Source organism: Malaya genurostris, chromosome 3, assembly GCF_030247185.1.
Source record: "Malaya genurostris strain Urasoe2022 chromosome 3, Malgen_1.1, whole genome shotgun sequence".
Taxonomy (NCBI): domain Eukaryota; kingdom Metazoa; phylum Arthropoda; class Insecta; order Diptera; family Culicidae; genus Malaya; species Malaya genurostris.
The window spans coordinates 120,898,763-120,915,935 of NC_080572.1; the positions used below are offsets into that span (position 1 = coordinate 120,898,763).

At 37.1% G+C, this 17,173-nt stretch overlaps 2 protein-coding genes and 1 long non-coding RNA gene across 5 annotated transcripts; 2 read left to right on the forward strand and 1 right to left on the reverse strand.

Moving 5' to 3' along the window:
• Positions 1-1,455: 1,455 nt before the first annotated feature.
• LOC131435393 (transcription initiation factor TFIID subunit 7) lies at positions 1,456-3,021 on the forward strand. The gene is made up of 4 exons (XM_058603230.1): positions 1,456-1,622; positions 1,757-1,972; positions 2,034-2,894; positions 2,959-3,021. The coding sequence occupies exons 1-4, from the start codon at positions 1,542-1,544 to the stop codon at positions 2,983-2,985; spliced, it is 1,185 nt and encodes a 394-aa protein (XP_058459213.1). The 5' UTR covers positions 1,456-1,541; the 3' UTR covers positions 2,986-3,021.
• Positions 2,927-5,435, reverse strand: LOC131435392 (asparagine synthetase domain-containing protein CG17486). 3 transcript variants are annotated; one of them, XM_058603226.1, is made up of 6 exons: positions 5,327-5,435; positions 4,828-5,233; positions 4,584-4,768; positions 4,103-4,524; positions 3,857-4,037; positions 2,927-3,548 (listed from the first exon to the last, which is right to left on the reverse strand). In XM_058603226.1, exons 1-6 carry the CDS (start codon positions 5,384-5,386, stop codon positions 3,072-3,074), a joined length of 1,731 nt encoding a protein of 576 aa, XP_058459209.1. In that variant the 5' UTR covers positions 5,387-5,435; the 3' UTR covers positions 2,927-3,071. The 3 variants fall into 3 exon arrangements, with proteins under 3 accessions (XP_058459209.1, XP_058459210.1, XP_058459211.1); XM_058603227.1 differs by having other exon boundaries at positions 5,330-5,413; XM_058603228.1 differs by lacking the exons at positions 4,584-4,768; positions 4,828-5,233; positions 5,327-5,435 and having other exon boundaries at positions 4,103-4,274; positions 4,318-4,496.
• A 2,330-nt stretch (positions 5,436-7,765) lies between these two features.
• On the forward strand, positions 7,766-8,434 carry LOC131435400 (uncharacterized). Its single transcript, XR_009230492.1, has 2 exons — positions 7,766-8,019; positions 8,139-8,434. It is a non-coding gene; the product is annotated as an uncharacterized LOC131435400 (long non-coding RNA).
• The last annotated feature ends 8,739 nt before the right edge of the window (positions 8,435-17,173 follow it).

Genomic DNA, 17,173 nt, shown 5'->3' on the forward strand with positions numbered 1-17,173 from the left:
AAACTTGCGTAAACAAATGGAATGACAGTTTCGCCTTTTATAGTTCTTTGTATTACTAAGATTGAAATTTTTGCAGAATACGAATTTTCAGACAAAATTGTAGGATTTTGAAGCATTTATTGGTAGGAGAGAGAACCTCGATTTGTTTACTTTTGTAAGATACGTCCTTCTTTGAAAAACAGCTGAAATATGGTACAGAGAGCAAATTCAGCAGCTGCAAGAATCATATGGGTGGTCTATAATGTAAATGAAACTGAAACAAACGTATCCCCACACTGAAATGAAAATCTTTTTTCTATTCATTAAATGTGTCATATGAATCAATTTTTTTCATTTATTATAGAAGTCATATGGAAACATATAACTGTAATTGATAGTGTATATGAAATTTATATAATATACAATAACTTTCAAATATCCATAGTCATAGTGAAAATATTGGGAATATCATATATGAGCTGTATGAATGTTCGATGACATGTATATAACAAAATTTAACAGTGTAAGATTCAATTTTGGGCATGACGTCATGACGGGAAATACGGAAAAAATAATGATGGCTATCCGAGAACAACGCGTTTTATTCGAGTTGGGATTTCCGCAACATTTTCTAGACGTTTTGAGTGGTATGTATTTTACTTCGTATATATTTTGTACTCAATAATACTTTTTCACTTCAATCAGGTTGTGATATCGGTTTATTTGAGTTGACGAACAACGGAAAGGATTATAATAAAAATGATATATGATTAGGTGATATGATAATAAAACGGTAATATATAATGTTTATATAAATAAATATTTTTATTTGTTATGAACAGAACGTTGACTTTGTTTTATTTTATATGGCATATAAAATGGACTACATTAACCTGTATAAATACGTTTCAATATAATACCAAATGCATTTCAAAAGGTTTTCCGATATTTCTTATATGATTTGCCTATTTGTGACTATAGAACACGCTAATAGATTCGATACAGACAAGAATTTTCATTTGTTATATTGAAATCATATGAGAATAACTTCCAGAAGAATGTTATGCTTCATAGCATTAACATATATACTTGACATGATGTTGAATACACCATATAGCTATCATTGAGAATTCCAATAGTGCAAAATCATTACAATATCATATAATGTGAAAGTGATAATTTGGCTCAGTGCAGCAATCCGTTTTAGTTTTATTTATTCGACCAGTTCTACTGTCAAATTTAAAACTGGTATACATTCTATTTTTTCTATATTTGAAACACAGATAAATCGCTGCTGGGGCTGCCAGTTTATTTTGTTATAATTTCTAGATTTAAATTTTAAAACTGACATTAATTATGCATCTAGAACTAGAACACTCCTGAATATGCTCTAAATTTTTGCGCCGAATACACAGTTTTGTAAAAATGACCTGGCAACGCTGGTTCACAGTGTCGTCTTGTGTGTGTGTGTGTTTTTTTAATATGGCATCACTGTTGGTTTCTGTGTGTAAATGGTGTAAATACGATTTTTTTGCTGTTCACGTTGATATAAATTTATAAAAATGCCTGAAAAGGTTGTTAAATCGGAACCTAGGAAGGAAGAAGTCGAATTGGAAACGCAGTTCATAATGCGAATGCCTTTGGTTTGTGTTTTTCATGAAAATTAATCATCGTCTGAAATATCTGGTTTAGCTGGAAATATACCCAATTTATTGTCACTTTTATATATTTTTTCGTCTAACTTGTCTCATACACCTAATTCGCTATCATTTAAAAGGAACCGGCCAAGCTTTTACGAGAAGCTATTCAAACTGGTGCTAACAATCTGAAAGATCGACTAGCAATACGATTAGATGCTGATTTGCGCTATGGCGAGGTACGTTTCGATCATTGGCTTTTGCATGCCAAAGTTGTAGATCTCCCAACTATAGTGGAGACCCTGAAAACCATTGATGGTAAAAACTTTTATAAAACTGCAGACTTGTGTCAATTGGTATGTTGGTTGTCGTATTCAAGCTAGTCTTTGGACGTTTTGAATAAATACGAAATTTCAGATGATTTGTAAAGAAGAGCCAGATATTCCATCAGCTGAAGAAGAGTCTCCTGTGAAAAACAAAAAGAAGGATCCAAACAAGGTGGACAAAAAATTCCTTTGGCCCCATGGAATAACTCCTCCGTGCAAAAACGTACGCAAACGGCGTTTTCGGAAAACCCTGAAGAAAAAATACGTCGAAGCCCCAGAAATCGAAAAAGAAGTCAAAAGGCTTCTGCGGGTGGATAACGAAGCAGTAAACGTAAAATGGGATCTAATCACCGAAGATGAGGATCCGAACAAGTCAGCTTCGGATTCAAAACATGAATCAAATGCTCCAAACAAAAGCCCCTCTAAGGGTGGTAAAAAGGGATCCTCGAGCAAAGACGTTGGCGAACATGACATTTTTGGAGAAGAAGTCTCTGACTCAGATGAAGATGAAAATCCCATTAACAAGAGCATCGATATCGACGAGAGCAGTCGTTTATCGGCCGAAGCAGATGACAGCCGTTTATCGGATTCCAGTTCCTGTCAAGGAACACAATCATCTGATAAAAATGTAACCGTTGAATTTAGCAAAAGTATGTTTGGTAGTGTTTCCGGAAGCGGCGGCTCCCGTTCAAGAAAATTTGAAACGCCGTCAGGTTCTAAGTATGGTGATAACTCACGTCTTGATTCCGATGAATCAACCGAGTTTATGACTTCATCGCGGGATCTTGTAAGCAGCCGTATGTATGACATTCGACGACAATTGAGCGAGCTGAAAGCTCAAAGAATACAAAAGGAACAAGAAATTCGAACAATAGAGAATCAAACGCTTCGTCAACGTTTACAGGACAACTTGGACAGTTTGCTTAGTCAGATTATGGAAAAAGAAATGGAGGTGTGTACATACAGCATTAATGACTTTTGAACTCAATTCAACAGTGTGTTGTTCTATTTTTTAGATTCAAGAACTAGAAATGATGCAGTAAGGTAATTTCCAATATTAATTTTCATTCTACAGCAAACCTGTTTGAACTATTTTACCAATATCACTTCCTTGATAACTATGGAAAAATTACATCAAATTAGATTGTTTGTTCAGAAAGATTGAAACGTCATTTGCATTCTGCCTGCTATCTGCGATTCTAGATCCAAATTGTAAAGCTCGCTTTTTCAAGAATGCGGCATTTTTCAAACCTAATGAATAACCACATACACGCAGCGTGAGCTTATCACCGATACCGGCACCTATAGGATGGTAACATTTCTGATATGCTTCTAAACTTCTTACGATCGATACGAAGTCTTCTTGAAGATAAGGTGCTCTAGGAGTTACTCCATGGTCGCCTATAACCCTGTCATCTCGGGCCAGATTTCTACTAGGTAGTCGCTTCCAGTCATGTTCCAATTCGACTGCTAAATTACTAAAAGCTCGTTCAATTTCCTCGTCCTTGTTGTGATGTTCCTTTGGGTTGAGATATCGATAAAAAGCCGCTCGGTGTCTAGAATACCCACCGAAAAGCTCGTCTGCACCTGATCCTACAAGAAGTACCTGTAAAATGTTGATGTTACTAATAATGGGGTCAATCCAAACAGAGATTTGACATATAAATATTATTCATCAGTATGTCATTGAAATTTGATAAAATGATCAAAATGGCAAAACATTAATATAGTGCATTCTGCTAAAATTTGAAGATGTCGGTAGTCGGTCTAATAATCGTTTATTCAATATCTCTGTAATATCCTATATAAAAAGACCGTTCATATAGTGAAATCTTTCGAATTACGAGACACGAAATTTTAAAAAAAAATCGATCACAAAAAGAATAATTTGCTATTATTTACTATGAAACCTACCCGGCAAGGACTATTATATTTAGCTTCATTCAAGATGCCTTCTCCGCGTGCTGCAAACCATAATGCTATTCCCAACGATTCATCGAGAACAGATTTCAGTGGGAATACTAAATTGGAAATGTGATGTTTATGGTTCTCCAATTCGTTTCGCGGTACATTTACTTCTACAAACTGCCATTTTCTGCATTGAAAAAAAAAACAGGTGTGATCAACAGTAATAAATCAAGCTCGAACAGAATGTCTCACCTTTTCGGCCTCAGAATGTGCAACTCCTTCAATGTGGCTCGACCTGTCAACCTATCAGGCACGTCCCAACTAATTACTGATTTTTGATTCCCAGGTCGTTCCACTTTTTGGAAAGCGACATTGATCAAATCAATGGGAATATCTTGATCCACAAATTTGTCTACTAAAAGAGCTATTATTGTACAATCAATACCACCCGAAAAAAGTATTCCTACTTTCGAATGTGGACACCGTGATTCTGTACCAATGCATTCTTTACAATGTTGTGGAGTATTGATCGTTCTTTCGCGAACAGATTTGGAAAGTATTTCAATCAATTGTCCACACATACTTGATACACACTCATTTCTCATTAAAATGTCAAACACCTTTTCATTTGGAAAAACCTCATCCTTCAAAATCGTGTGATAATTGAAGTTCATCTGAAAGAATTGATAATACAAATGAGTAATGGCACAAAATTTATGCAATTGATGCAAACCTTGAGCACCGCTTTTTCAAACCAGGGAAGCTTTATCAATTTGTCATTTGAAACTATTGAACATTTTTCTTCGGCATTGTCGTCAATCCATGGTATGAGGTTTTGTTGTGTTAAACTTTTTCTATAATTAACATAATATATTCCTTTAGGTGGAATCTCTATCGTTTGAAATGGAAACCCTTCGCCTAAATACAAATTAAACTTTTCTTAAACTTGACATGTAACGGCTGGTTGAGAAACTTACCAATAACGCTACTGATTATTAAACCATCATCAGTTGAGCACATCAGCAGTGAGTTTCTTCCTAAACTATCGCGAGCAAAATAAACTCTTTCAGTCATTCTGTCCAATAAAATTAAACTGAACGGCCCCTTTAATTGTGTGATTAAGTTGTGAAACGTATTCGTTTCTATACTCTCGGTCAACTTCTCAAACATCCATCGTGTATCGGCCACTGTCGAGTTACCCCGTTCAACGAATAAATCTCCGTTAAAAAGAAAGCTGAATCGATCATTTTCAACTGGTTGTGCGCAAAGTTTGCTGCCTTGCTGCCATAGAACTGTTCCGAGTAAAAGGACACGTGAACCGTAATCGGAACGAACAGCTTTATTTGGACCCCTATTGTTTAGGAGGCATTTGCACTGTTCTAACTGGAAAAGAATATACATCAACAGTTGAGAATCGATTATGTGGTAGCTTGATAATCATAAAACAGGAATATTTTTAGGAACATAACACTTTACCACCTTTTCTCCTAATGTAATTGAGCTTGTCTGTGAAATAAAACAAAATATACCACACATGGCTCACAAACGAAACAATGTTGACTGACACCAAAGACGAAATTATATCAAGAGAGTCAGCTATGTAAAACGCAAATCGAATCAAATTCTTTATTTGCAAAAGTGGCGCAAACGCATTGGGATATTGATACCGAAATGAAATACATACACTCAGAAAAATAATATGGTAACAGCTATGGGAGGTTAATTTATCCATACGAGTATAGTGGTTTTCAGCACACAATAAAATCAGATGATATTAACAATATGCAGGCTCACTTTTACTATGAATGGTTTTGGCTCTAGAATAGTAATGCTGAACTGAATAACGTATAGCGGCCCTTACACGAGAATTATTTTTGTCATTTTTAAAGATGACTAAGTAATGATGTATTTCAAATTTGATAGAAAACTCGTCATTACTGCACCATACACGTTCATTAAAATGATATTATTTTTTAGTAAAGACATTTTTAATGGCTCGTGTAAGGGTCGCTTATGAATAAGTACTACAATTGGAATGTTTAACATAACCATGATAACACATATTTTTACATTGTACTTATTGTTTCAACTAGTGCCATGGTATTTTTTAATATTTCACTTCTGGTTCTTTCGAAACACGGTATTATGGTTAATTTGACAATGGTGAAGATCATTCGAACATGCGAAAACGTTCAAAAGTTGTGTTAATTAAAATGTCGATGCAAGGATAACAAGAATACATTAAAACCTGTTTTATTTTCCTAATACATTTATACACTAATTTAACATTATATATAAACATTATCTATAACATTAAAAAAATTACTCATAGTGTTTCTTCAGCCTGATGAAAAACCTGATTCTCAGCTAATTTTTTCAGCAATGAAACAAGCGACTTCTAGTAATTGATTTTGATTTCGAATATTCGTTACTTTCACCTATTTTATGATGATAAATTTACCTTCACTTGTTAGCGCAAGAGTTAATTTTTTATCACTCGTAGACATTTAAAATCACCAACTTGTTGCTCTCTTTAACGTTTTAATGTTGCCTTTTTGTTTCTATTATGAAATCGATCATATAATAAACCAGAAGGGGCTTTTACCAGCCAATTTCTTGGGGAATAATACAGTTCCTATAAAAGTGTAGAAATTACTAAAAGAAGTATTTACACAGAAACTTAATTTCTGGGTATTATTTCCGAAAAAGCTTCCATATCCGCTAGAGATATTCATTATTGGCGATGTATCGATCGAATACGACATGTACCAAGTGCTTAACAAGCTCCGAATCGAGTTCTCCTTGTTTTGTAACAATTTGCAATAATTTTCCTTAATCATTATTTCTTATTTCTTATGAAATTTACTCACTTGCAACACCAATGCTTAAGCACAACTGCGCACTATTACAAAATTAAAGACTTATACAAGATATCGCAATTTCGTCGTTGGAATATGAAATCTGCCGCTGTTATAAAGCTTTATGTGACAGTAAAAAAAACAGACGCGTTGAATTGACAATTTGTATAGTCGCGCTGAGTAAATACATAGTCGGTTGGAAAACACCATACAGACGATGTTCTTTCTACATAAATTATGTTGATATGAACAATATGCATAGTGCTTTCAAACTTCACAATCTCTATCCAACTATATGTTTATTCATGGTAACATTATTGTCGTGAATACGACTTACTTTACTATGGGGTGCCTTTTCAAAATTTACCCTCTGAGAGAATGATAAGTTTTTGATCGTGAATATCTCTTGTATCTAACGAATCAACATAATTTATGCTACATGCCATCGGAAATATGATCACAATTTTATGATAAAATATTCAGTTGTGTGACATAATCTCAAATAGTTCAAAATTAAACTTTTCTGTTTGGTATAAACGAGTATCAAAGAGGATAATTCATAAGGCGCGTTTGCCTTTCTCGTAATTTAAAAGCTCATAGCTCAGTGATCTGTGAAAGGATTTATATAATCTAACTACCAATAGAATCGAAATTTTTCAACTTAAGCGTGTAAAGAAAAAGCATTGAAGTATTTCGATAGTACACTATTGACAAACCTGTCTCATTTGACCCATGTCAACACCAGCCAATCAGAACGCGTTCTGAGGAAGAGGACAAAATATCTGCTGCTGTACAACAGATCGTTCGAGAAAATGTTCCGAACAGTGTTTAATATCGTAGTGAGTAGTGTCACAGCTGCCAGTCATTTGCATTGGCGAAAAAGCAACGGTGGAGAGCATTACACAAAATCAGCCGTTCTAATGGCTCTAACAGTTTTCTAAGGAACTATTGTGCACTTTTCGCTGTGTGAAATTCACAGTAATCGAGATCAAGTGAAGCCTTCTTTGTTTTTGCGAAAAATGTTCCAGAGTTTAACGACGACACGACCTGCCACTCGTCTATTAAAACTGTATCGTAAATTTAACTACCCCTCAGTAACTTGTAATGTCAAAACTAAAATCCCATGAAAATGTCTAAAACTAGCAACCCATATTGGTAAATTGTTTATTTTTAGATAATAGTTACTACAGCCTTGGTTACGTTTTCTTTTCCATTGAAAAATATAAATAAAGCAAAGCAGTTATGTGAGTAGAGCGATAGAAGAAAGAGTAAACGATTAAAAATAACCTTTTTATAGGAAAAAGGCAAAAGGTAAATCTTATAATTTGTTCCTATATCGAAATGATTGTTTTGTTTTCGACGTGAAGACCTCAGAATCAGCAGTCTTTGCGTGGAAGTATTGAATAATTTTGGGTTTGAAAATTTTTTAGACTGCGGTCAACCTGAAACCTACTTAAGAAAATGAAACGGCTACGGACAATCGTGGACCGAATTGCCAAGTTGCTTATTACTGAGACTTAATTTCTGTAAGGACCATGGACATTTCTGATGAATTTCAATTCATCTACCATCGCGGTAGTCGAGTCAAGAATATCATATCTACGGTTCTACCGCCGAGTACAAACGAGGACGTGCCGTCGTTTTACAAAGTGATGTAGTGTGTATTTTACCGAATCAGATCTAATCATCTGAAAATTATAAATAAAAATCATAAACAATGGTGAAATAGTTTTGTTTTATTGTGAAGGGATTAAATTTAGGAATATTATTACCGTTCAAATCATACTTCTAGTTCAAAAATCCAATTTAAATTAAAACTCAGATCGAACCCCAAGTGGGTCTGGTTTTACTTCTAGCGAAAATCCTATTAGAAACAGTTTTCATACGACAAGCAAGTTAACCGACGAAAAAAGTGTTCAAGTTATAAGACAACTCAGGACAATCAATCAGTTTGGAAGATGATAAATTTGGCGTGTTAGATTTTGCTATCCCCACAAACAGAGCACAGGTTTCGCTATGATGCATTTTTTCCTTAGCAAAATTTTGGAATGGAAGACATCGGCCACAATGACCACTTCTTTGATGTTTTTATCAAGTTACTTAGCTGTCGAAAATGTTCATTCATTTCGGTTGAGTTGATACAACTGATTTTCTGCTGAAATAGTTAAAAATTTTAGATTTTCCTAGAAATACATTAAAATTTGAAGTATTATTTGAGTTAGGTTTGTTGGTTTGATTCTAACGAAAGAACAATTTATTTATTATTTGCATTGTTGAGGTCTCTTGGTAACTAGTTTGTAGCAACCAGGACAGTGTTGCTCGTGAATTTATTTTATCATATTACCAAGGGGTTATCCAATGTTATGGTAACTGGTGGTGATTCGCTCAAGTACACATTTTATTCCGATGTTTATTCGGAGTGTCTGGTCGTGTCGTCGGTTTAATATCGTAGAGAATTACGCAATTTGACCCTTCTGAATGCTAAAAACGAATCCCTACAGTATATTGATAGTTTCTTTCGATAAATTATGCAAATCCGAAATGAAATAATCGACATTAAAATTCTGTATGCGGCTATTTTTATAGCCGTTAGGACCGCCCATTAGTGAAAAAGCTACAAACGAAATCAGGTAAAAACAAGCCTCTCAACAAAAATTGGATCAGTTTGGATTCTATCGCCACTGCGAGCAGATGTATTTTGTGTCGTTTGCAAAGCTAGTTTCGCTTCCGGCAAGAGCGATTACGTCACAGCTGCCAGTCGATGTGTTTGTGCGAAAAATGTTCCAGAGTTTAGTGTCGTAGAGAATTTCGCAATTTGACCCTTCTGAATGCTAGAAACGAATCCCTACAGCATATTGATAGTTTCTTCCGATAAATTATGCAAATCCGAAATGAAATAATCGACATTAAAATTCTGTATGCTGCTATTTTTATAGCCGTTAGGACCGCCCATTAGTAAAAAGCTACAAACGAAATCATGTAAAAACAAGCCTCTCAGCAAAAATTGAATCAGTTTGGATTCTATCGCCACTGCGAGCAGATGTATTTTGTGTCGTTTGCAAAGCTAGTTTCGCCTCCGACAAGAGCGATTACGTCACAGCTGCCAGTCATTTGCATTGGCGAAAAAGCAACGGTGGAGAGCATTACACAAAATCAGCCGTTCTAATGGCTCTAGAAGTTTTCTAAAGAACTATTAGGATTTCTTGCTCGCAAGTCGAAGGGAAATATCCTCAGTTTAGTGCAAATCTAGAACTGTTTGATTTGATTTTTGCACTTTTCGCTGTGTGAAATTCACAGTAATCTAGATCAAGTGAAGCCTTCTTTGTTTTTGCGAAAAATGTGGAAAAGGGGACTGCTTGCATAATTCATACAATTGATCAACTAATTGATATTCGGAAGTGTTAAGGAACATGTCAGTTGTTTTCGTATTCACGACATCCAGTTATGTCTCTGAAATTACCCACCCGCCTTTTTATATTCTGGAGAAGAACTTGCACACATGGTAGTCATAACTATATCACTTCTCAACTTTATGGTGACCGAAAGTTCAATGTCACCTTACTTGTAATTGTCATTGGGACTTTTTCGTTCTTATTTTAATGATTGTCAGAATTATCACGCCAGAAAAGTCATAAAGACAAACAGTATAGTCAAGTAGTAGATTTTTTGTTCTAGTGCTAATTACAATAGGCTAACTGCATATCTCGAAACAGCGATTAAAGCGACACCTTGTGAGGGCTGGCGTCGTCAGCGCGGTACTCTTTAATATCCTTAGCCATGGTTTTTGAAGCTAAACTCGACTATTTTAATTAATATTATTTGCATAATCAGATGAAGTATAAGCACGGTTATTGAAAATCTCTTTAAAACCGTAAAAGTTTCTAGTTTTAGTTATAAATCGTTGAGGAAGGGAACAAAATAAGGAAGAACGAAATGACAATGGGTTTCCCCAGGGAACTGTTTTGAGCACCAATAGCTTAAACGCGAAAATTTGTATTTTCCCGTTTTTAGGTATCTTTACTTCTTGTCGATTAAGGAAACTTGCTTACAAAAACGATTAAACATTTAATTTCACTACATACATTTGAATATTCTTGCATCGATGTTTTTGCCTTCTTCTATAAAGGGTAATAGAATTGTTGGAAAAAAACGACTTTTGATCGAGCTGATCAGACGACCAGCTCGACGAGATCGGAAAATGTTTCTCTGTGGGTGTATGTGTGTTTGTGTGTGTAGAAGGCTGAACCAATTGAAACAAACTTAGATTCGTTTGAAAGCTACTATTATTGGTGTTATTGGTGAAGTTTGAAGATCATGTGGCTGTCCTTACCAGTTCCAGAGATATGATGATATAAGTGACGTAAACGACGAGTCAGTTTTTATCTACCAGTGATTGTTTTATTTTAGACTCGGTCGTTATCATTTGTTTCAGATAGAAATAATGAAAGAACATTTTTACTCCCCCAACAGGTTTTGGGAACAACTAAGGAACAACTTATCAAGGGGAACGTGCCATTTGAGCCAAATTGTTTTGATTCCTGATTCCTGAAGGAACAACTAACGCATATTAGAGTGCTACGTTTAGTAACGAATCTTAAGACACTCATTTCTAAAAGTGTATATTCATATTTATTTAAGGCCTGAGCATAGTGGGTCGCGTATGAATTGTGAATCGACCACGTTGTTCCCTCAATTCCCTTTTTCGTCTGTGTGTTTAAGGAAGTTATGATGGAAAAACTACATTTTGGGAGCCTCATATCAATTATGCTCCTTATATCGACACCGATGCATTTTAAAGGGCCCATATCTTCGGCATATTTTCTTGTAGTATGTTCTATAATTCTTCAAAAGGCTTGAATTCACTACCTGTATGCACTACTGTATGCAAATTAAAACTTTAAACTCTCTTCTAAGTGGATTAATGACAACTTTGATTTTATTCAAAAAAGGAGACAGTTCCAAATAAAAGTTTTTCTGAATGCAATGAAGCCCCAAAATCAACCTCTGACACTCAAACAGAAAACGTATTTTGATGTGGTTGGGACCACTGAGCACTCTGTTAAAAGGGAATGGATTTTTACAATCTATGGCTTGAAACTATGCAATCCAATTATTGCAATTACAGAAAACTTGACATCTAACTATGTATAACTTAAAAAGTAAACATCAAATCGCAAAACCAATCATCGCATCGGATAATTTTCCCAAAATTCGAGCGAATTCTATAACTGTTCAAAATTCCAGTTGCGTTTAGGTAAATGAAAAAAAAAGTGACCATTGTAAACTTTGTAAGCTATCACACTTTGTTTGACGCTCGATGCAGCGCACCGCGCTGGAGACGCTATGCGCCACATGGTGGCGCTTCCGGAGCTGCGCAGATAGCCTATACAGATGCTAAAAATCTGATATCATGGTCGTTACTATTTTTGAGTGCATAGTTGAAATGACCATGAGGAACAGGTTGCGGTTACTGTAATATTTTGTCGTGAATACGACTTACTTTACCATGGGGTGCCTTTTCAAAATTAGCCATATGGAAGAATGGGCAGAACTTAATCGTGAATATCTCGACTTGTATTAAAAGCAGCAACATAATTCTTTCACTATTTCATTAAAAATATGATCAGGAATTTAGGATAATATTTTGAACAGTGTGAGAAACAACTCAAATATTAAGTTTTCTCAAATTTTGTAAACAACGCGGAAAACTCTTTACTTTTGCTTGGGTTTTTCGCGCAAGGACGACGATTTTGAGGTAGTCAGGCACATATCTACAACTGACTGCGTATAAAAGGGGAACCGTGGTCGAAATTCGATCATTCGTCATCTAACACTCGATGTGGATAGACGAATAACCAACTACGACTAATTTCGATTTTGTTTTATTTTTTATTCGCAGTTGTCTACCTACCCAAGCTATGGGTAAAAACCGCCATAGATCCGAGAAGGATCCAAAGGATGCTAAGCGTCTGAAGCCAAGTGATGTACAGGTAAACGACCGTTTGCTGAGTAAAAATCAATATGCTGATCTGCCAGTAGATGTCGAAGAGGAACTGCAGAAGAAGGAAAAAATGCCGCCTTTCTACCTGAAGGGCTTCCCACCAACTCTACGCTCGGATTTCAACACACTGAAAAGGACTACAGGCAAAAATCCGTTTATGTACTGAAGGCTACAAAATAACTGTTCCGGCTTTGAACCACTACAAAGGAGTGGAATGCTATCTGAAGCAGACAAAAGCGGAATACTTCACACACGATATTGCCGCCAACAAACCTATGAAGTTTGTACTTCGAGGACTACCCGACATGATGGAAGCCGAACTAAAGCAGGCACTGTCGGAGGCTGGACTAAAGCCTTTGATGGTGTTTAAAATGAAGCGACATAATACGGACAAAAAGTTTAGAGATCAACTGTACCTGATTCATCTGGAGAAGGGCTCCATCACCATGAGTCAACTAAAAACGATTAAATCGTTATTTCACATAATCATCGAATGGCAAAAGTATAAACCGGTACATCGGGATGTCACACAGTGCACGAACTGTTTGAACTACGGCCATGGAGCGAGGAATTGCCACATGAAAAGTCGGTGCGGGAAATGTGCCGAACGACACAATACCAACGATTGCCTACTAGATGATATCGCTGTAAAATGTGTGAACTGTGATGGCGACCATCCATCTACTAGCAAATCGTGTCCCAAACGTGCTGAGTTCACAAAAATTCGACAACAGGCGTCCCGCAAACAATCAACGCGCAAGAATGTTCCACAGAAGGATGAAGTTAATTTCCCACGGCTCCCACCGAAGAGGGATATTCCGAATTTGCCGCCACTTCCTCGCAGCAATCCAAAAGATTCAGCCGCTGGATCACAGAAAGAATCTTCCTCAAAAATCCCTCCTGGATGGGGCAATAATCAACCACAAGCAAAGGATGACTCTTGTGATTTATTTTCTGCTGAACAACTGATCGTCATTTTTGAAACAATGACAACAAAACTACGAAACTGCAGAACGCGGTTAGATCAAATCAACGCCTTAGGCAAATTCATTATCGAACATATGCAATATAATGAGTTGGTTATAGTAAATTGGAATGCTTGCTCACTCAGGAGCAAAACTGCTGAATTGTCTGACTTTCTTCAAGAGAAGAATGCCGATATTGCTATTTTAACTGAAACTCATCTTAAACCTGAAATTTCTATTTTTATTTCCAATTACAGGATTCACAGGCTCGACAGGGCAACTGCCAGAGGAGGGGGTGTTGCCATTGCCATTAAACGATCCATTCAGCACAGGCTTCTGTCAGCCTTTAAATTGTAACTCATAGAAGCCATCGGAATTGAGATTACAACGACGATGGGACCCATCATCATCATTGCAGCGTACTGCCCCAAACAAACCAATCTTCGAGATGGTACGTGTGCATCATTGAAGCGAGATCTGGCTATGCTCACTCGACGACAGAACAAATTCATCATTGCTGGGGACCTGAACGCACGGCATGAGCTGTGGGGAAACAAAAGACAGAATCGAAACGGATTCGTACTTGCCGAAGATTACGAAGCTGGACAATACAACATCCTCGCTCCGGATCAACCAACGCGACTTTCCAGATCGGGAGTTCATTCCATTTTGGATATATTCATCAGCAACATCGCCATAGACAGCTCTCCGGTTGTCTTCTACGAGCTCTCTTCTGACCACTTTCCAGTAATATTGACGTTGGGATCTTCACCAGAAACAGTGCCTATTCAACCTCGGAGGAACTATTATCGCACCGATTGGGTCCAATTTCAACATATCGCCGACCAACTTATTAATATCGATTTGCCACTTGATTCCCCGATGGAAATCGATGCAGCCCTATATTCCTTCCAGCATTCAATCACAGTCGCTCGTGATAGGACGGTTCGAGTACAACATATGCCGAGTTCCTCTCTTCAAATCGACAGTGTCACCAAGAAACTCATCCGACTTCGGAATATCTACCGGAGGCAGTATCAATGAACTGGCATTCTAGATAGGAAGACTACTTGTTGTTTCGGCGCAAACAGAGCAGAAGATATTTCCAAATTTTTAATATTTATTCGATGGTTGAAATGAAAAGGTATTAAAAATTTCCTGAAACATACTAATTTGTACATAATTCATTGAAGGGATTACATTCGTCTCACGTTTAGTTTTCTCCTGTCCGTTCACTTGTCTTCAGTGGAATAACACACTATCCGAGATAGAGAACCTAACTGGTTTACCGCCGATATATATAAATTTTTCAATGCAGTTTCAATACGGTTGAAACGTTTTGCCTAACTAATTATATTGAGGTTAATTCAGTGCAAATGTGTAATATGTAAAATGTAATCAATCATACCAATTTATCAATACTTGAAACGGCACCTAACTTGAGCCTATCTCAAATTCTTAACGTGCTTATAATTCCTGAGTTTTGATAACTATAACCAATAAATTTAATAATTAATACTGCCTGCCAACGAACCTCACCATCACAACTCACTTTTATCATATCCTGTTCATAAGAATGACACTTCTGATCACTTCCTTCGAATCATGTGAAAGATCCATAGGTTTTAGAGTGGAGGTTGTCTCAGTACGGTGCGTCGACCGAAGGTGCGTTAACACTCCTCCCCCGTATGCCGTTTGCATCAATTCGGCTTACCTATAATTCGCGCCTAACGTCTAAAACAGCTATCTTAACTGCTGGTCGTTCATAAATACCACGCGCGGTCTGAACTGCCGCTGAGCGGATTTCTCCATCTTTGCTTTTATTTACAGCAATCACGCGCCCTTTGGGCCAGCAGTTTCGTGGCATGCTTTGGTCTACAATTACCACGATATCTCCTATGGATATTGGCTTAACGTCCTTAAACCATTTTGTTCTTCTAGAAATGTCTGGCAAGTAGTCCCGAATCCAACGCTTCCAAAATAAGTTTGATTCTATTTGAGAAATACGCCAACATTGTTTTAAAGCTGAGAACCTGTCGTCCATTTGTGTCGCAGGTTTAAACCCGCTAGATGATCCCAAAAGGAAATGATTCGGAGTAAGAACCGGTGCTTCTGGGTCGTCTAAAGGTACGTGTGTAAGAGGTCTGGAATTTACCACGCTTTCAATTTCAATCAGAAGATTACAAAGGACCTCGTCTGTTAGATTACGCTCTGGCTTAATACGTTCAAGGTTCATTTTAACTGTTTGTACCAATCGTTCCCACGATCCGCCCATGTGCGGTGAAGCGGGTGGAATGAAACACCATTCTGTTTGGGGACTAACAATTTCTCTCATTACTTTATCTTGGTCCAAGTTCTCAAGCATAGCCTTTAGCTCCTTGCTAGCTGCTTGAAAATTAGTGCCGCGGTCAATGAAGATTTGAATTGGTACTCCTCGTCTTGCCATAAAATTTCTTAACGCCATCACACACGAATCGGCGTTTAAGGAATGTGCTATTTCTAAGTGTATCGCTCTTACTGTTAAACATGTTATAAGTACTCCCCAGCGCTTTTCCTTCCGTCGTCCTACAACAACATGTATTGGACCGAAGAAGTCTACTCCAACGAATGAAAAGGGTCTTGCGAAGGCTGCTAATCGAGCTGGGGGTAGGTCAGCCATCGGAGGGGCCGTCGGAATTGCATCGTGAATTTTGCATAGCTGGCATTGATTTCTTACTCTCCGATACACTACTCTTAGTTTAGGGATGTAAAATCGTTGCCGTACTTCGTTGACAACGGTTTCGTGATTTCTATGATAATAGCGTTCATGATAATCTTGAACAATTAGAATAGTGATATGATGAAATTTTGGCAGAATGATAGGATTTCTCGCATCTGTATCTAGATAAGGGTTTTCACGGTAAATTACACTTGAGTTTTTAATAACATGCTTATCAGTTTTCTCTTTAGATAGTATGCTTTTTTCAACGGCGAACACGTCTTGCTGCACTAGCTTCAATAAATAAACTTCTGCTTGATTCAGCTCGCTCTTATTTAGAGGACCAGTTGCACGTAAGATTTTATTTTTGCATCGCATATTACTTATGAATCTCCACACCGTCGCTGTAACTCGAAGAAGATGCTTCCATCTGGAGAATTTTTTAACTTCAATAGCCGGTTGGATTTCGGTTGTATGAAAATAAATGTTCGAACGAAGCTCCTCATCTGTGGGTCGGATGTTTGGTGTTTCTGAAGGCCAATACTCCGGTACCTCCCAAAGAAATCTTGGAGCCGAAAACCACCGGCTGCTACCGTCCATGCTAGGCCTGTTTTGCCACTTTGTTGCCTCATCTTTAGAAGGAACCCATCGCCAGTTTTCTATGCTAGTGGTTTCGAGAACTTCGCTTACACGAAACGCGACGAACTGGGTATATCGTCTGTGATCCGACCGGATCCAGTATAACACATCCTTTGAATCAGTCCAAAATATGTGTTCGTCTATTTTCAACGAGAGTGCCTT

Bases quoted from the DNA above. Each gene is read 5' to 3' on its own strand.
- LOC131435393 (XM_058603230.1), top strand. From the start codon at position 1,542: ATGCCTGAAAAGGTTGTTAAATCGGAACCTAGGAAGGAAGAAGTCGAA. The intron at 1,973-2,033 runs GTATGTTGGTTG...ACGAAATTTCAG, and splicing joins CTGCAGACTTGTGTCAATTG to ATGATTTGTAAAGAAGAGCC. The intron at 2,895-2,958 runs GTGTGTACATAC...TCTATTTTTTAG, and splicing joins TTATGGAAAAAGAAATGGAG to ATTCAAGAACTAGAAATGAT.
- LOC131435392 (XM_058603226.1), bottom strand. From the start codon at position 5,386: ATGTGTGGTATATTTTGTTTTATTTCACAGACAAGCTCAATTACATTA. The intron at 5,234-5,326 runs GTAAAGTGTTAT...ATTCTTTTCCAG, and splicing joins TTACATTAGGAGAAAAGGTG to TTAGAACAGTGCAAATGCCT. The intron at 4,525-4,583 runs GTTTGCATCAAT...CAATTCTTTCAG, and splicing joins TTGAAAAAGCGGTGCTCAAG to ATGAACTTCAATTATCACAC.